Source organism: Halyomorpha halys, unplaced genomic scaffold, assembly GCF_000696795.3.
Source record: "Halyomorpha halys isolate HHAL.00 unplaced genomic scaffold, Hhal_1.1 Scaffold324.1, whole genome shotgun sequence".
NCBI classification, from domain to species: Eukaryota; Metazoa; Arthropoda; class Insecta; order Hemiptera; family Pentatomidae; genus Halyomorpha; species Halyomorpha halys.
The window spans coordinates 503,445-523,707 of record NW_027112641.1 but is presented as its reverse complement, the minus strand read 5'-3'; the positions used below and the strand labels follow the sequence as shown (position 1 = coordinate 523,707).

At 29.3% G+C, this 20,263-nt stretch overlaps 3 protein-coding genes and 1 long non-coding RNA gene across 5 annotated transcripts in view; 1 reads left to right on the top strand and 3 right to left on the bottom strand.

Annotated features, from left to right (window-relative positions):
* Positions 1-4,408, bottom strand: part of LOC112210712 (uncharacterized) — a 9,216-nt gene extending 4,808 nt beyond the window's left edge. The window contains exon 1 of the mRNA XM_067050459.1: positions 4,325-4,408. The gene's annotated coding sequence lies outside the window, so the exon portion shown is untranslated. The remainder of the gene's footprint in view (positions 1-4,324) is intronic.
* LOC106681300 (uncharacterized) overlaps positions 1-10,154 on the top strand; it is a 12,801-nt gene extending 2,647 nt beyond the window's left edge. The window contains exons 2-6 of one of the 2 annotated variants that reach the window (XM_014421545.2): positions 8,675-8,802; positions 9,220-9,332; positions 9,455-9,568; positions 9,684-9,749; positions 9,887-10,154. In XM_014421545.2, coding sequence (XP_014277031.1) covers positions 8,725-8,802; positions 9,220-9,332; positions 9,455-9,568; positions 9,684-9,749; positions 9,887-10,016 — 501 coding nt within the window. In that variant the 5' untranslated portion in view covers positions 8,675-8,724 and the 3' untranslated portion in view covers positions 10,017-10,154. The remainder of the gene's footprint in view (positions 1-8,674; positions 8,803-9,219; positions 9,333-9,454; positions 9,569-9,683; positions 9,750-9,886) is intronic. The other variant, XM_014421548.2, reaches the window with a different exon arrangement.
* Positions 4,416-7,447, bottom strand: LOC106681301 (uncharacterized). Its single transcript, XR_001343224.2, has 3 exons — positions 6,957-7,447; positions 6,555-6,657; positions 4,416-4,494 (listed from the first exon to the last, which is right to left on the bottom strand). It is a non-coding gene; the product is annotated as an uncharacterized lncRNA (long non-coding RNA).
* Positions 10,155-12,295: 2,141 nt separating the features above from the next.
* LOC106681280 (uncharacterized) lies at positions 12,296-14,034 on the bottom strand. The gene is made up of 7 exons (XM_014421521.1): positions 13,899-14,034; positions 13,530-13,648; positions 13,053-13,097; positions 12,893-12,973; positions 12,747-12,803; positions 12,539-12,646; positions 12,296-12,428 (listed from the first exon to the last, which is right to left on the bottom strand). Exons 1-7 carry the CDS (start codon positions 13,908-13,910, stop codon positions 12,296-12,298), a joined length of 555 nt encoding a protein of 184 aa, XP_014277007.1. The 5' UTR covers positions 13,911-14,034.
* Positions 14,035-20,263: the final 6,229 nt, after the last annotated feature.

Genomic DNA, 20,263 nt, shown 5'->3' with positions numbered 1-20,263 from the left:
ATTTTTCCACCACAGCTCCCAGGGCGTCATCATAGTGACCGGGCTCTTGATTAATATTAATTTTTCCCTCACAGTCCCATGGCGTCATCATAGTGACCCGGGCTCTTGATTAATATTAATTTTTCCATCACGGCTCCCAGGGCGTCATCATAGTGACCGGGCTCTTGATTAATATTAATTCTTTCACCACAGCTCCCAGGGCGTCATCATAGTGACCGGGCTCTTGATTAATATTAATTTTTCCATCACAGCTCCCAAGGCGTCATCATAGTGACCGGGCTCTTGATTAATATTAATTTTTCCATCACAGCTCCCACGGCGTCACCATAGTGACCGGGCTCTTGATTAATATTTATTTTTCCATCACGGCTCCCAGGGCTTCACCTCTGTGACGGAGCTGTTCATTGAATTGAAAGGTATTCTTTAGCCACTCTTCGGGGTTACTTATATCTAACAAGCTTGTTCAATAACATAATTTTTTATTTCTAGAGGCTTAGTAACTCTCAATAATCAGGGCTGCTAGTGGTCATCATTTACCACGCTCTCTATCTTATTCAAATTTCCCTATCAATTGGCACTTGACTATTCAAAGTCAGTGGAAGCAAACCATGTTTATGAACTCTTATCGTGCATCTATGAATATTCACATTTTTGCCACAGTCAGTTTTTGTTGGTTCCCTGCACATTGTTAGGGGGCGCGGTAAGTTAGAATTTTTTATTTTGTCTACTTAAACAAACTTCCTCAATAAAAGAAGAGGAACATCATTGATTTCTTTTATCTATAGGGTTATCCTTTGTTTCTATTTTCATAATATTTTCTGGATAATTGCTACTTCCTAACTTTATGCTCTTATGGTCAAGTGAGACGTTTTACCATTGTTCCTCCCTTTCTTTGCTCTTTTATATTCTCGTCCGTTCATTTCTTCCTTAAGGACATGTGATATTTATTCCTGGGAGGATAAGAACTCTTAATGCTCACCACACCATAGATACACCACTCTGACATACGGCTCTACAATGATTTTTGATAAGCTAGAGTTAAATTTGCCAATCAAATTTAAGGTGGGCGGGATGTTCAGACCAGAGGCTGAACCTAAAAGACTTTAGGTTTAAATGTAAGGTAAGGGTACATAAGGTACCAAAAAGGGCCCATGAAGTCAGTGCATTTCTTCAGTCTGAGACGTTCTATGTACGTTGTATCGCCCGAAGATGAACTCTACCCGCCTGAAGATGAACCGATAGGTATGTACGCTTTCAGTTCATCTTCAGGCGGATAGGTTTCATCGCAACTTTTCCTATCTCCAGTTGAATATTTGTGTGAAGTTATTTTTATGTCATGAGAAATGTAAATGTAGTTTTATCGTATAAAATTGTTTTTATTATGGTGTTTAATGCGAAATTTTTGTAATCACCCTTTACATTTGTTAAAGCCCAAAAGTGTAGTTTCTTTTCTTTAATTTAGTTTAATGTTACTTCCAAGTGGTTTTTTATTTTTTTGTTAATTATACGTTAATTTCCTTTTTTAAACAGCAATTTTTATTTTTTGTAATTTAAATTACATTAGTATTTATTACGCAAATATGGAAGTTTGTTATGATGCATGTATAATATAAATACATCGCTGCGGCTCGGCAGATATAACAACATTGCAAGCTGCAATGGAATTAGTGCCTGTATACAGACTGATTAGGGAGTCTACAGTCCGCTGCCTGGAGTCTAGAGGCTGAGCCAGAGTTGTGAGGTATCCACCGGCTCACCGCTTTTGAGGCCATAGGAATTTTTGGGGTTCGTTTCAGGACCCCCACCAACCCAATTTTCAACCAATCATCGACATCTGGATGACGGCGGATGCTGCGAAAGTGAGAAATATTATCGATATGCGCATATCGACCCCCGTACTGTGAATGACTTTTTTCTTCCACACTTTCATCGAGCATCATATTTTTTTTGTTTACTTGTAACTTAGGTTAATTAACTCATTGTTTCTTGAGTAAGGAAAAGTGTTTTGTTTTATACACATATAAAAATATTTTCTTGTTTTTACTTCACACACTTTTATTTTTTATAACAACATGAGCATTATTTTTTTTATTTTCATTTGATTAATATCATCAATATATCAGTTGGAAGATTTTTTTTTATTCTCTAATTTTTCTTTATTATTTTTGTGTTTTATGATTCATTTCAGGTCCTTTTTTTATTTCATCACCCGAACCAGCGAACAATTTTTTCTCTGGGAAGAGGTTGGTTTTTTCATTTACCAAACGCCCCTCGCCCCAACAACATTAATGTGTTTAATATCTTTTATTTTATATCTTACTAGCTGACCCGGCAATGCTTCGCTATTGCTATATTTGATGTATATAGATTTAATGAACCCAATTATTTTTATAATTTTTTATAAATTTATATATTTAATTAAATTAAACCTACACGTATATTTTATTTTAATGATTTGGTGACTTAAAATGATCCAAATTATTCGATGACATTATTTAGCATCTCATGAAAGAAAGGTTGAAATGAATTGCATATCGATTGGTATCATTGCTATACACTGTAAATTTGAGGATTATATTTATTGGAAAAATCGATATTTTCATAAAGTTTATTACCTTTTTTAGTTAATATTAAACATTTAAAAATGTTTTATTATTATGTTTTGGTAACATAAATTGAACCAAAACATGCTATAAAGTTGCAATCATAATTTTTTTTTAAAAAATATTGATAGATTCAACATTACTCAACCAATTTACACCATACTTTGCAGCGGTATTAGTAAAGATCTTTATTACTGGCTGGCAGTTTTGGTAAGTTCATTTTTGAACCCCCACTGCCACTACAGATATATTTATTATTATTTTATGAATGAATAAACTTTTTTGATTAATTTTAAAGAAATGTCTTTTATGTACCCATCTCTATTAATGTTAAAATCTTATAATCAAAGTAGAAAAAAAATGCGAGTATAATAATTTTATGATTTGTTTATAAAAGATCTTCTGCCAAACATTCTAGTTAGACCCCTTCATGGTCTTCATTTGACTAAACCTCATTAAACTGAAGTTGCTTGTTCTTAAACGGCACCCAAAAAAAATAAATAAATAAAAAATATTTAAAAATGAATTGTAATAATATTGAACCTAAATCGCTCAGTCACATGGGAATCAACCATAGATCTTAATAATTGCTTTAAAAATTTTACAGTGACAAAATAAATAGAAAAAATGTGTATATAATTGTTGTGTTCCTGGCATTTTTTTCGAAAATCACAAAAATATGATATCTCCAACACAACTCCACCAATCCACACAAAACCTAGGAACGTATAGTGGTAAGTTGTGTGATGCGTGCACAGCACTATATTTTCATATTCATAAATAAACAAATATAAGTTTGAGAATTCGATATTTAAGTCGTAATACACAGGAAATTCAATTATTCCTTTTTAAAATAGAGCTATGTACCCACCCCGTTAATTTTAAACATAGGTTTTAAGGTCAGTGAGGCAATTGAATCGTTTTTCTTTAGGTCCTCTTAAATATCCTGTATGTGAGGGTGTATAATATGCAATAGACTTATATAGATACTTTTTTTTTTAATAAATTTTTTTAAAAATAACACCCTCATTGTCAGCTAATAATTTGACTGCTTTGGATAAATAAAATTTGGTTGTTTTATCAACCCTAATTTAATTTGATAAAGCATAATTCTGTAATGAAATTTATTCTCAATAATAAAATGGTATGGTTAAAAGTAATTAAGGAAAGCATGTTCACACTTGGTATCTGACAAGTCTAGAATAATTTCCTTTAACTAATGTGACTAGGCAGGTTCAAATATTGCTAGGGTTTGTAAATTTTAAGATACCTGAATGTGACTGACTGTTCTTGAAGACCTTTCAAGTTGCAAAGTAATTGCCTGTTTTATTGCCCCAAAAGTTTGATGGCAGGTATATTCTGGCTTAGACAGGTAGTCTCGGGACTTTGAAAAGGAACCAAATCATAAATCACAGTTTTGAAGGTAAAAGGAAAAATTTTAAGTATTATTCAAATTCCAGTATGTCTACATATATCTTATCAATTAGAGGTTCATATAAACAAGAGAATTATATATTTATATTATCAGTTTATAAGATAAAATAAACTTTCACTAATGGGATCCATAAATAAAAAAAGTTAAACATTGCACTCCCTGTATTGTTTCTCTGTACGACTTTTCAAATGAAAACAAAACATGAAAATACATCCATTAAACGGTTTTCTTTTACTAATGTAATTGTTATTAATTTATGAAACTTTATAATAAAAGTCCATCTTACTTTATAAGTTTTTTTTAACTTCCTGAAACGACTTTTCGGTTTCTCTTGTTTGTTACCAATTGCTTTTTTAGAATTTAATTTAAAGCTATTTTCTATTTTTAACAACTGTTGTGGAGTTGATAGGATGACTATCTGCACTCTTGTAGAACCTTGCACTTTTCGAGTATACACTGGAAATAATCAAAATTATACTTATTGTAAATAAATCGGAATCAATATAAGCATAAGAAGAAAATTTTGGAATAAATCAATATACTCTTTTTTTTTTTAAATTTCTTATTCTTCTATTAAATTTATATTTACAATAAGGGACTGTAAACATAGATTCTAAATTAAAACTAATTAATTAATAATAAATAAAATATTAAGACTCAGGGAGGCCTTGACAAGAGCTGAAACCATGAGTGTGCAAAGGCGTTATATCACAATTCAGGAAAGAGTGAACTTTTTGCTTTAAACGATAATTTAAAAACTCCTTTCCGTATAAAAGCTAGTTTAATTTTTCAGAAGATAGAAATTGAATTTTCCAGTCTAAGAGGAACAGATAGACATTAATGAGTTTCAGATCAAAATACATCTGATGAGACAAAAAATCTTTAATCCTGTTAATTACTTACACGAAATTCATTAAAGTGAAAAACAAACCTCAACACTGTCTAAATCGGGGGGAAAGAGGGAATATGATTTTAATCATTGATTGACATCTTACAAAATATAATTTTCAATTCCCTTACAAAAAGCAATTTGATCTGGTGCTCCACAAATCCAATAGGAGAATTTTCTAATAAAAAACAATATGTCCTCTTTGGATAAATTATTATTCAACAAGGGACAATTTAAATTTAAACACATTATTGTCGATCTACACAGCTGTTGAAACAAAGTCTAATTAGAAAAAGAAAATACATCTTTCAATTCAGCAGATTAATAAATAGCATATGGTGATTGGTTATAAACTTGCAAGTCCTTTTTACAACGTAAAATAATTGTTGGAAATTGGCTTGACTATTTGATTTGAGATAGAAAGTATTGGAAATATTTGGGTCAACTAAATTTAGACATAATAAAGGCATAAACAATTTGCTGAATTATTTAATAATTTTGATGAATAATATGGAACACAAGATGAAATATCAAGATGGTTTGAAACAAATGAGTAGTACGTCACTTCGCCATTTACGTATCTTTATGTACATATATTTTTTTATTTAAACCGATTCTATAATTCAGATGAAATATTTTTGTAAAACTGTGTTATTTGCCGTGTGACGAGGTGAATATAACATACACTTCATTTTATGTTGTTTTATTTAATATCATTCCTTGTTTGAACTCAAATTATAAGTCTCCCAAGACTCAAAATATTTATATATGATTTTTATTTCTTAAAGTGGAAGAAATTCATCTGGAATGGTTAGGAGAAGTTTTTTTATTGTCCATTCACCAAAATATTTGTTCCACCAAAAAAAACCATTACTATTAAAAATGTCAATGTTTGTACTCAATTTAAAAATTGATGAAAATGCTTGATAGCCAAAAAGTCTGATATTTTGATAATGAAATTAAAATTAAAATGGAATAATTTTGCTCATAATGATTAGTATATAAGTTGAGAAAAGAGTTGTCTTGAGTTCTGAGTTCTCTATGCCTCATTTTTCATAAACTCTATGACTTCGAGCAATGTAAGTCGAAAGATGTAAAATCAGTGGGTAATTGCACGATAAAAAAAATTCATGAACATGTCGAAAACATCTTACAATATAAACATAGCAAGATATAGAAAAAATTGTTTTTGAAAAACGAAAAATGATTTTCATTTCCACTTAAAAAGACAAACAAATTGGCGATTAAGACATTTTTACACATTTAATTATACAATTCATAATTCTCATGGAAACTTGTTTCGAAGCTTAAATTTAAGCTTTTGTTAGTGGCTTCCTAAAAGAAAATAAATTTTTACCGGAAATCGGAGAGGCAATTGGGCATGAAATAGTCCCAAAACGATATTTCAAATCGTGTTTCCATTTAAATAATTTCGATGTAAAACTTAATTATAACATGCCAATGTTTACATTTAATATATGAATTTTATCATTTAATAACTTTTATTTAAATAATTTCTATGCATAATTTATAATTAACATACCAATCATTACATTTAATATTTTAATTTTATCATTTAATAATTTTTATTTAAATAATTTCTATGTACAATTTATAATTAACACACCTGTTGGGGACGAGGGGCGTTTCGTAAATGAAAAAACCTATCTCTTCCCCAGAGAAAAAATTGTTCGCTGGTTCGGGTGATAGAGAAAAAAAAAACGGAGGACCTGAAATGAATATTAAAACACAAAAATAATAAAGAAAAACTAGAGAATAAAAAAAATCTTCCAACTGATATACAAATTTAATTAAATTAAAATATATAGAAATGAAAATAAAACAATGAAGTTTAATGTTGTTATAAAAAATAAAAGTGTGTGAAGTAAAAAAAAGAATTTTTTTTTATATATGTATAAAACAAAACAATTTTCTTTACTCAAGAAATAATAAGTTAATTAACTTAAGTTACAAGCAAACAAAAAAAATGTGATGCTCCATGAAAGTATGGGAGAAAAAAGTCACTCACAGTACGGTGGCGGGGGGAGGCGATATGCGTATAAACTTCCAAGTATATCTCTCATCCGCGATGGCCATTTTCGATGAGCCGCTGAGGGTCAATTCAGTGTTAATGAGGGAATCTAGAGTCGAGGGTGAGAACGACACGTTCCAAACTTTGCCAGTACTGACGGCAGACTCTATACTCTATACCCTAGCCAGCGGACTCTAGACTCTATACTCTAAATAGCGGACTCTAGACTCTATACTCTAGCCAGCGGACTGTGGACTTCCTTATCAGTCCGTATACAGGCCTTAATCCCATTATAGTTCGTAGTGATGTATACATGACGAACCACAGCAATGTATTTGTATTATACACGCAAACCACAACAAACCTCCTTATTTGCGTAATGAATTCTAATTTAATTTTAATTACAAAAAATAAAACTGAATTGTTTTTTTAAAAAAAAGGAAATTAACTTATAATTAACAAAAAATAAAAACCACTGGAAAGTATAATGAAATTAAATTAAAGAAAAGAAAAATACACTTTTGGGCTTTAACAATACCAATGTTTACATTTAATATTTGGATTTTTTCATTTAATATTTTTTATTTAAATAATTTCTATGTCATTTAACGGTCATTTATTAATTTATATAAATTAATTTTTAGTTAGTCTGATTAATGACATATTTAGTGTCATGTTAAATCCATTCAATGCAAAACCATAAAATATTCATATTTAATTTTAAAAAACCTAAACTTAATAATCTTTTTCTGGAAGAGTCTTTGAAACTAAACTGGATTTGATGAATGACACAATTCTTCCTTTTTCAAATTAAATAATTTATTTCATATAATCAGCGGATTACAGGATACTTTCCTGTAGGAAGGTAATTATTCTCCTAAAATGTATGACTATTAACAGTTAAATAGTTTTTATTTATTAAATGACATTAATATCATTATATATTAGCAAGAATGACAAGAAAGGTGATAATTATATCTCCCTGGGAATCATCCACCACCACATGCATGGAAATTAAAGAGTAGGGGAGTTATCCAGAGGAGGGATGGCATGCATGCATCGCATATCTTGTTTGTTGTTTTATTTATTTATTACTTTATTATTTTTAATATTCTAATATTTGTTATAAAGGGGAATTTGTTGATAAAATTAAATAAGGGTTATAAAATAGAAGGGAAAGAAAAAAAGAAGTAAATTGAAAATCTTGTATTTAGTTTGTAGACTGGTATTAATTGTAAATGAATACTGTGGGGGAAAAAAAGTGTTATCTTTATATTATATTATATCATATAAAAATATGTAATTTATATATGTCCGATCACGGATTGATCAGTATGCTGTGTAATGTGGCAACCCGATGTATTTGGGCAGTATGAATGAATAAATTTATTTTTCTTCTTTTTTATCAGCAACCTGAAGATGGGGGATATTTCCCGAAACGTTCTTATTATGATTATATGAAATAAATTATTTTATTTGAAAAAGGAAGAATTGTGTCATTCACCAAATCCAGTTTAAAAAAACCTTTAGCATAGTATTAAAGAAGTAAAGAGGAACAAAAATATTAATTTTTTTTATTAAATTATCAATTGATGTATCAACTAAAATTCTTTTAATTTGCAATATTAAATTGGCTAACAGTTGGTTATAGTAAATTTAAATATTTTGCACTAACCCAAATGATTCTGCTCCCCCCCCCCCTACCACCCAACAAGTCAACAGAACCCTAACTCTATGGTGGGGGTAAAGGTACCAAAAAGGGCCCATGAAGTCAGTGCGTTTCTTCAGTCTGAGACGTACTTGTTACTTTGGAAGAATCAATCGCCCGAAGATGAACTGTAAGGTATGTACGAACTGTTCCAAATTTAAGTTAAATTATTGTGTGAAGTTGTTTTTAAGTCATGAGAAATTTAGATGTTCTTTTTCTAATGAAATTTTATATTTATTTTATTAATATCAACTAATTTTTAAAGCAGTATACCAAGCTTTGAAGTCTTACCGTAAAGCTTTAATATTCTTAAATTTTATTATAATATCATTATTCTTTACTAACACTATTTCTTCTTGATCGAATTCTGTTTACAGTCCGCGGTATTTTTTTTTTTTCTAAAACTGTTAAAATATTCCATAACTCCAAACAAATTCCGTCTAGAACAACAAAAACTTTTTTCTTAAACTATACTTAATATATTAAGTATATAAATTAAGTATATAATAATATAAATTATATTTAAATATAATTGTCTTTGCTATTTTACAGACTATAGTATTGCTGATCGCCCTATCCTATGCCTGTGGAACTCCAACAGGAATGGTCAAAAGAACCGAGAGTGGCGTTCCTCTGTACCTTGTTACAGATTTTCAAATAATTGAGTAAGTTTTCAATTTTTGGCTATTGCCAGTAGTAAATTTAGATCCTAAATTTTTTTTTTGCGTTTTCTAATATTAATCATCAAACTTCTTTTTATAATGTTGTATTTATTTTTTTTGTTTAGGCGCTACGTGGACGACACTGAGCCTGAAGAGTCCTCAGGAAACGGAAGTGCTGTGGACAGTCTTGAACGATCAAAACGTGAAATCGTCGACTACTTCCCTTCTCTACTCGACATGTAATTATCATTTAATACATATCTTAATTAATTGACAATAATATTTTAAATTTATTTGTGTTAATATTTAATATGATCTATTTTTCTCTAACTTGACTCCTTTTTGTTTTCTTAGATCCAATGCGTTCGCAAGTCGTTATATCTTCTCAGAATATGTCGATATGATGAAAAAAACCGAAAAGTAAGTTCTATTCTTCCTTTGATTTTTTAAATATTAAGAATATAATACAGTTTTAGTTCACTTACCAAGAATCTTTTATAAAGTTTTCATTATCTTTATGTTTTTGGCTAATCTAATAAAACTATTTATGTTTCCAGAACCAATCAACTACAGAAGCCTTCTATCGAAGAGGATTTAACTGATAATCACCTCAGAATCCCTCGTTCAGATCCTAACAAATCCACCATCGGACCCAACGCACCGGCCAACCCTGGTAGAATGGACTGATGAATCACACGTGAAAATATTGTGTATAAATATAATGTGTTTATTATCTTTTATTTGCTTAAAGGGACTTTTTGTATTCTTTTATAATTTTTATTAGCATTTATGATAATCGTACAAAAATTATTTTATATTAATGTGTTTATTATCTTTTCTATTTATAAATTATATTGATATCTTTATAATTACTTTTTGAATGAATAAATATTTTTGATAGTTTTAAAGAAATGTCTTTTATCTTTACCTATCTCTATTAATATTAAAATTTTATAATCAAAGAGGAAAAAAATGCGAACATAATAATTTCATGATTTGTTTAAAAAAGATTGTTATTTACTGGCGTATACTTATCTAAGAAAAAAAATAAACATTTGTAGGATAAATTGTAAGTAAGTTTGAAAAAATATTTCTATGAAATATTAATGGAATTACAAAAAATATTTTGTATTATTTCGGTTTTGTTTTCCATTACATGAAAACCATGTGTTTTTTAAAAAAATAATATCAACCTGTACAAAATTAAGCAAGAGTCGATTCTCTTCAGTTGTTAATAATTTATTCTCCTTCAGTTTGGTATAAAATAAACATTAAAATTTATTTGGAGAAGACATGTTTTTAAATGTTTTCAACAAAAAAGAGAAACTTTTTTTTTGGCTTTTTTATGCCGCCAGAAAAACAATTAATATCACAAAGTTAGTTTAGTTAATTTGTAATCAACCCCCAATTTTTCTGCCAAACTTTCTAGTTAGATCCCTTCATGTTCCTCATTTGACAAAACCTCATTAAACAGAAGGTGCTTGCTCTTAAACGGACCCGCACAAAAATTTATTTATTTATTAATTTTTTTTTTTTAATTGTATTATGAGTGAATTGTATTAATATTCACGCTAACTTGTTCAGTCGCATGGGAATCTACCAGAGGTCCTAAAAATTACTAATTCAGGTTTTTTGAGATCCTGAATACAAATTTCAATTACTGAAAGCTTTCTCCTGATTTAACTTGACTGTACTACACTCAGTTTCTTGATTTTACTTCCACTCAATTCAAAACGCTATTTAATTTATTAAAAAATAAATTTAAAAAAATTTAGCGTGAACTGTATAGATGTGCAAATTATTTCAAAACAAACTCCTACGAACTGCCAGTATTGCAAATACAATTTGACAATTAACCATATTTTCCAGGAATGCCCATATTTCACATCACACCTCAATAGCTTAAGATTAAACCCGGATACATCAAAAACCCTCTGAGATAAAACATCAAAATGAAAACTTTGTATAATTACTGGTCAAAATTGATGAGTCTGCCAAGTATAGGTAGAGAGAATAAAAAAAGGCGGCTTTCAAAACGTTAAAAAAAAAACAACAGGTAAACCTAATCATCATTGAAAGTAGAGGAAATTTGCGTTCAATAGTTCTCGAAATAAACCTTTATAAAAACCAACATTTCATAAACAACACTCTGAAAAATCAGTAGTTAGTGAATTTATTTTGTGAAATTTATATCCCAAGAACCATTCGATGTAAAAATGTCTATCAACAATCAAGTTAAATCTTATTTAATGGACTATGAATAAGTTTATAACGTTTCTCTTCGCAGGAGGAGTAGTTTTAATTACATTTGCTAAAATAAATTGTTTGGAAAAACTTTGATGGGAAAAATTCATATTCGTACACGAATATCATAAAAACTACTAAAGCTCTACTTAAGATACGTTTTATAAAATACTTTATAGTAAGTTAAAGTACCATAATTTTCTGTGCTGGTAGACATCTGAACATGTAATACTGTCTCAGATAGTGTTTTCACTAATCCAAAAAAACTACCCGAACAACTAGATATTAACATTTTGTGAATATATATTGTCAAGTATCAAAAAACAACTACTCCTACTAAGATAAACGTGGTGAATTACTTTAAAGTGCAATAAATTCGCTTTAATTCGAATCTTAATAGACATTTGTATATTGAATAGTTTTTGTGATGTAAATACCTTAAAATAAATTCACTGACTACTGATTTTTCAGTGCATTGTTAATATTTAAAAAAGTATATCTCGCGAACAATTGAACGCAAATAGCTCTCTATTAGGGCTCATATTTTAGAAAATTTACTTTCTTTTAAACGATGTCCTCTTAGCTTTTCTTGTGTTGTTGATAATTTTAAAGATATTATAATAGCTCTTTTCTGTTTTTATTATGTTGGAATTCGGGGAAAAGTGAAGAGAATATTTTGTTTTGACAACAAAATTTTTATTACTAAAAAACTACATAGCAAATCACACATAAACCATAGCATAATATAACATCAAACATAAAGCTTCCTGGCCAATCGCTCTTATTAAAAAGTTCTTCATTCGTTTTCCACTTGATGGAACGTCCTCAAAATCTTCCTCTTGAGAAAACATCATCCTGATAAGAAAAAAATTATTAATTTTAGAATATTGGTTAAATAAATTTCATTTATTCACATGAATTGTATTTTGTAATTGGATCTATTATGAGCGGTCAAAATACATTACCTGCGTACTTCAGCGGCAAAAGGGGATCTACCACGCATCGTACGGTAGCTTCGGAGATAGTATTCAATGTACTCACCATTCCTCAAGGGAGTCTCCATTCCTTGAGCTCTATAATCGTAAACAGAATTATTATACTATAAAAATGTCCATTCTTTGTTATATTATTTACAATTAAAATTCGAAAAAATGTTCAGTATATAAAATTTACCTTTTTTTCATTCCCTCAAATTCTTGTAGCATAATTCTATGTGGAATTATGCTCTGCCTGAAAGAAAAAATAAATAAAACGGGAGTTAAATTTTGTGAATAGGATAAAAACATAACCGATCATGAAATATTTAGAATGATAATTACATGACGTCGAGGAAATACTGAGAAGCAGTATGTTCATCTATGACCTCTTCGCTTGAAGTCGGTTTAACTGTGGAAAGAAAACTAAAAAAGTACCTCAATTAGAATTATATTTATTGAAATAATCAAAAATAATTATGAACTAATTTAACAGATCACTCACTTTTTCGTTAATAATTCTGCTTCATAAGGATTATCCGTAAACATCCTACAAAATATATATATTTAAGTACAAAACTTTGAAAAATATTTGATTTTATAAAATACATTATTTTATGATCATTAAAAAATATAATAACAAGTATAGAATAAATAAAGAGTTTGCTCAAATTACAAAAAAAATTCTATAAATGAGGCATTCGGTCTTAAGTGTGATGACTGGAAAAATGAAAACGTTAAAATGTTGTTAATTACAATATTTCTCATTCAGATAGGATCACTTCCCAATAACTTTCGACGTTATTCTCATATTTTTCTATAGATTTTTCATAAAAAATAATGGAATCAGCCTTATATTATATAATTAATATATTGATATTATATTAATTCCAAAAAAATTAATTCGTAAAAAAAAAATAATATTACTAATGCTTACGAACGAACACCTTAAATAAATATTATAAGAAACTTGATGACTTACTGAAACATGGCACGTGCTTTTTTGACGTGGTCAGCTGGAACTTCACTCTGCTTAATTCTGACAAACCTGCCTGATGGGAATCCACAGACTATAGTTAGAGCACAGATCAAAAATAAAGTCTGCAACATAACAAAAACAGATGTAGTTTATTGGTAATTTAATTTATATTAAGTTTATTTATAGAAATATTGTATGGACAATGCTTCAAAAACTGTAGTTAGGAAAATGGTTCAAATTGTTGTATTAACGCAATTAGGGCCAGTTCTACATTTAGTATAAATAAAAAAAAATAAAACATTCCTAATCTACTATCTGATTTTGCTAACATAACTCAAAATCTGACTAAGGGAAGAAATTGGTTCTACTTACAGGTCGGACCATCTTCGGCTGTTGAAATAGCAAAGTACTTCTCTGACAACCTCAAGAAATGCACTGTCTGCCTCGGCCCTTTTTGGTGGTACCTTATGTACTCGTACCTCTATCCCCACCATCCGAAAAAGGTTCATTTTACCTGGAAGGAGCAATAACATTATATACTTCAAATAAATTAGTTTACTAAGGTAGCCTAGGTTATTAATGTACCTCTTCTAATTCATTGGACTTTAACTAATAAGGTTAAATCGGTCTGGTATGAATAACATATATAAAAGATGGTTAGCAAAATACTATAGTTATAAAAAAAAATACATGTTACAAAGCTTAAATGATCCATTGAGGTGTTCAGTCGTAAAGGATGGTGAATAACAAAATATAAATTATTACAATGCTAAAATCTTTGTAAATTAAGTAACTTTCTATAATTTAATATCAAAATTATTTTCTTTACAAAAAATCCTAAAGATTCTTTTAACAATTTATGATTATCAGACATTAACAAAAATAAACAGTGATACCAAAACCACCAATTCCCAAAAAATGTATGATACCATATTTTACGACCGAATACCTTAATTTTAAAACGATGAGATATCGAAAGATATTTCCAAAATTTGATTTTGACAAAAACAAATGAGAAGGCGCTTTTTCAGATTAAATCAAAACGCTTCTGGGTAGTTTTAATTGTGCATCATGCTTTTATCAAGAATGTTGCTGAAAATGTAATTAGTCCAGTTTCATATATCGAAATTACGTTATTATGGATGAAAGACTGTGGTTGGCTTATGGCTGCTAGAAGGTATCCACGTGTTAATAGCAATATGTAAAATATTGTATCTCGATTTGATGAATGTTTTCATATTATTAGTTGCCTTTGTTTGTAATAGATCAATTAATAATATTTTTTCTTTAGAATTATTTGTTCTGTAATAGAACAAGATAAAATACCAACCCATTCTTGTCCTTATAATGGACATTTTTGAAACAAAAATTTTTAATAAGTATAGGAGTATAGTTACTTGTGTAGATGTCCCTCTGAAGATAACATTAATAATTGAATTACATATCACAAAGTAGGCGAGGTCGCACAGAGGTGCCTTGCACTACTAATTCGGATCGGGTTCGAATCCAGTTGTAGCACATAATTATTTATTCTGATACTGTAGCCGTGAGTCAACCACGTGGTTTCCATCCTAGACGATGACTTTATATTAAAAATCCAAACGTTCATAGTTGAGCAAATATAAAAATATTTCACAATCAACAGTTTTAAAATTACATAGCGAATTTCAAATAATTAAATTCTTTTTTTTTTATATTTATTTGTTGATATTTACAACTGTATAAAAAAATACAACCATTAAATTTGATCATAATGACATAATGATATGTACAGGATGTAGAGAAACTCCCCAGTAGTAGAACTCTAAAAAATGAAGAAGGGTAGATATAATAACAATAGATGTTAATGATGAGTTAACATTTTTTTCGAATAAAAAAATTTCAATTAAATAATATAATATAATAAAAAAGAATTTCAAATAATTAAATTCAGAAATGAAGAAGGGTAGATATAATAACAATAGATGTTAATGATGAGGTAACATTTAAAAATAATTGATATCATTAAAATTTAACAATACGATCAATTAAAGTAGGACTTTGGATGTTATTTTTAGACAGTTATGACAAAGTGAAAACATTGATGATTAATGATAAACAAAAAACATTTTTTAACTTATATCCAAGAATTTGAATATGAAAATTTGTAGTAATCTTGGTTGACATAACGTCCATAAAATATCTCTTGTGTTTTATCCATAATAAAATTAAAAAAACTCATACATTAATTTTTTAATTTATGTATTTTCCTTCTCTTATTTAACTTATCAAAACAGTTCTTCACCATCTCCCGTGATGTTGAACTTAACTAGCAAGCTATTTATACTGAATTTTCAAATTTGCATAAATTTTCCATATATTATAAGTATGAATTCATAAATATTTTAACCTGCCTTTATACCTGTATACTGGTACATTTGCTTTTCCTCGTTGCCTTCGACCCAAGACTTCTAGTTATGTCCTTCTTAAAATGCCAGACTACCTCTTCAATACCCCTATAAACCTGCCAGTAGAAATACTGAGAATTGAGGCAGTAAAAGTAGGGACTGGAAAATTGACCTATGCTAAATAAGCCGCTTAAATTTTTCGGTTCCAAGACGGTCTAAGGCAAAGTTTGTGAAAGAATCTTATACTGGATCTACACGTTTCCCACCTACCGCAAATCCGAGACTTGCACAAATGCTTGGTAAACAAAGGAAGCAGCAAATGTTGGTATACACAACACTTGTTTTGTTCTTTTGAATTTTTGCGGCCATTACATTCGATTTAGTCTATTTTCCCAATAAAAAAGAAGAAAATAAAGATATCCGAAATTAAAGAAAACGCAATTATCAGCAACGTAGGTTGTGGCTAATAAGAATTCACATACATAGTTTATTTATAGAAAGATGTTGGGGCAATGCTTCAAAAACTATAAATATGGGGGACCAAAAACCAGATGGAAAAGAGAAACAGGAGGAGTTTCTAGATATAATGTTGTTTAAATAGAAAAAAATAATTATGGTTGTCAAGTGAAAAATTCAAATTCAAAATAGTCGGGATAAATTAAATATTTAATAGTACATAACTACATAACATGCAAATTTTACCTTCGTTTTCTATCAGAAACTTTTAAAATTAATTATCTAGACATTTAATGTCTTTATAAACATATAGTTGTGCTATGTTAAATCATAAATAAACTGCTAAATTTAATCAACAAGATTTGAAATTTTTTTTTACACCAAATCGATAAAAAAATTTTAAAAATACAATCTTAAACAAGAGTTAATAATTGAATCCAAAAGTTGGGGAAATTCGTTATTATACCACGGAAAGAACAACTATTCATCTGTTGGTAGTTCTACAATATAAACAAACGTGAGAACGTGGCACAAGCCCCCTTTGATTTGTGCCCAAAACCTACACCCAGTTGGCAGCAAATTCAAACCAGCTTATACCAGCCAATCCAAATAACCCATCCACATGTTTGTGCATCCGCGAATTTGCCGTTGTTAGGACTTGAGTCAGGCCAAGTTAAGAAAGTTGACTTAAGTTTGAAAAGTTGGGAATTAGTGTGGAATGGATATGGTATCAACACGGTTCGCAAGATTTTGATAAAATATGCAAAAAAGAAAACGAAAATTACCCAAACTCGTAAATCATTCATTTTATAGGAAACTACGTTTATTTATTTAATAGTAAATAAAACTTACTAAAAATAAAAATAAAACCATTAATAAACATACATACGGCTTTATACTAATACTTAGCTTCAGTGTCGGGGAATAAGTTTGTTTTATACAACTATAATTGATATAATACAATTTATATCATATTATATTTGGCATTAGCTTGGTTTTAAGAGGCTTAAGAGTTATAAGAACAAATGGAATTGAATTCAGGATTAATTGAACGATTTGAATTAATTCTGACTCCAATTTCAGCTTGCAATTAATCCTCAAACTCAAAACAATAAATAGTTTACTGTGTGTTTATTTGTTTATTTAATTGAATACTATTTTAATGCTGGTATAAATATAATAAAATACTAATTAATCAATAAATTAACTATAATTTTTTTAATTATATAGTTAGTTGTAAACAACTGATAAAATTTTTATGTTGTGCATAAATCGTCAAAACAATAATTTAGACCAATTTTTCCTCAGTTAACCTAAACAGGAATTTAAAATATTCTGATGAAATTTCGAAAATAGATAAAGTATTTCATTGCTATCAACTTCTTTATAAACGAAGAATTTCCTGAAAATATTGATTTTAAAATAAAATATCAGAGTGGGTTAAAATATCAATGGGTAGTTTCTTTACAGGCCTATAACACTCCATTCTAACTAAGAGCAAATTTACTGAATGTATTATATAATATACAGTTGTAAATTTCAATAAAGATATTTAAAAAAAAAATATGACCTGGCAGAAAAAGACCTGGCAATAGACAGTTTTGCTCGGCGCCGAAGAAGTGCTTCATTTTACTACAGGTACTTCAAAGAGCCGACTTTTCTTTCATATCCAAAAATTTCAGTCTCAGGTATGCCTTGCCATAAATAATTCTTAGGTTCTATTGCAGACTAATTTAAATGAAAGTACATTAAGGTGGAGGGTGACTATGGCACCGCCTTTCATGTTTTTTATTCCACAAGCTAATGTACATTTGCAATAACAATTTTTTCTTATTCGAAGAAGATAGTTGACCGTATGAAGTAGATTGTCCGGGTGGCGGTCATTAAGGTACAAAATATTAAAGAAAACTATTTATTAATTGAAGAAGATGGTTTTCTTTTACTATTTTGATACCATCATCGACCCCCACCCGGACTACCTTCACACAAATAATTTTTTCCTTTAATATTGAGCTATGAGGCTTCATTTTGATCAATGAAAAAAAAGTTCTTCAAATATTGAACGAGATATACCTTTTAACGTATCATTATCACCCCGCAATGCGAGAGACTTCGGTACATAATTTTTTATTATAGATTACAAGGACACATATGTAGGATTGTTTCCCATTCTTTTCCCTCCTTAGAGGTTCTAGGTTTCAGGACATAACCATTTTTTTTTTCTTTTTTAATAATTTATCCTAATTAAAGAAAATGTTGCTAATTCGATTTATCTGATTAAAAAAAAAAAACCTTTTTAATATAAGACCCTTTCGCAGAATGCATTGTCTTAGCCATTATAGAAATATTTATTTTTTAATGTGGTTCGTAACACAAATAGATATTTCTTTAATATTGGGCCTACCCCGAAATAATTTCACAGATGTCAACAACTCCAGAAACAAATTCACTCGCTTTTTGAACAGCTTCTTCTCTTAAATGTTAAAGTCTCTTTTGATTGATATATTTCCTGTGGAACACCCTCCTAAGTTCTTTTCTAGACACGAGGTATTTCTTTACACTACTGCCTGGTAAAAAGAGTTAAAAAATGGTCAATTCGAGAAAAACACTTTCGTACCATAATTACTCCTAAGGTAAAAATGGTACACAGCTGGTATAGCAAAGCCCCCATCCCCATCCCATAAAATACATATGTTTTGGTATTTAATTAATGTATAATCATGAAATAATAATTTCTTCGATCTATAATTGGGATCCACTTCAAAATAATATTATTAACAATGAAAAATTATCATCATGGACAATCCACAATCCACGAGGACTCGGTAACGGAAGTTTGGAAGATTATGTCGGAAGTTGTGTTTTTGCGATGTTAAGAAAAAAATCTCCCACACGATCGGGAAAAAGAAATGCGAATCCGAATTTTGATACTGATAGGGAAACCATTAAGCGAACTCATGAAACCTCCGCCATCAGGCACTTCTTTCAAGCCCACTAGAGCTTTTTAAACTTGAAATATTTTGTGCTAGTCACCCCAACTGTACCATTGGACACCCCATTACGAAAATAGATTAAAGCAGTTCAATAAGAAAAAAATCTTAAACATCTTTTTTAATTTACCAAATTCCTCAACTGAACAAATGTGTTATAAGGCCCGATCAAAAAATAATTTAATTTTTATTTTTAATTGTCTTACGTATAGGATGAATATCAGTTTAAAATTTATAATGAAGCTAATGTTAAATCAATTATTAAAAAAATTAGTGCCTTCTTCGAATATATCGTCGATGTTCTGTAAAAAAATGATAATACATTTTTCAGACTATATTTTGTACTTCACCTGTTTTGTAAAAAATCTTTTCGAAGGAATGCATATAGTTTGCTTATATTTTGAAAACCTGGTACATACTTGTTATACCTAGTACATGATTATATTTCACAGCGTTAAACAAATGAAATAAGTGAAAATACGTAAATGATTAATTTGTAGAATTCACCTTTTTTTTTTTTACAGAAAATCGATTTATATTTAATGTATCTTCAGCATCATGATTTCACTAGTGGAAGCGGTAGGGCTAATATATAAATCAGCTCAATTTAAATTAAGTCTTTATTTATGAAGAAGATGGTCAGGGATGCGGTCAAAAGTTAACAACAACGGACAACACAAATAGTTAACAACTACTTATTTTGGCAAAGTTTTGCCCTACTTCATTTAGGACTGTTAGAGCTATCCAAACTATCTAATAGTCTCATATAGTGCTAGCTACATGCTCATATAAAGTCTCGATAGCTCTAAACTTGAACAACCCTAATGAAACTCTACGAAGTGGGGTGAAACGTTGATAAAATAAATAAATCTCTGACCATCTTCATAATTTGAAATTATATACT

Bases quoted from the DNA above. Each gene is read 5' to 3' on its own strand.
- LOC106681280 (XM_014421521.1), bottom strand. The intron at 13,098-13,529 runs GTAAGTCATCAA...TATATTTTGTAG, and splicing joins AAAGCACGTGCCATGTTTCA to GATGTTTACGGATAATCCTT. The intron at 12,647-12,746 runs GTAAATTTTATA...TTACGATTATAG, and splicing joins TTTGAGGGAATGAAAAAAAG to AGCTCAAGGAATGGAGACTC.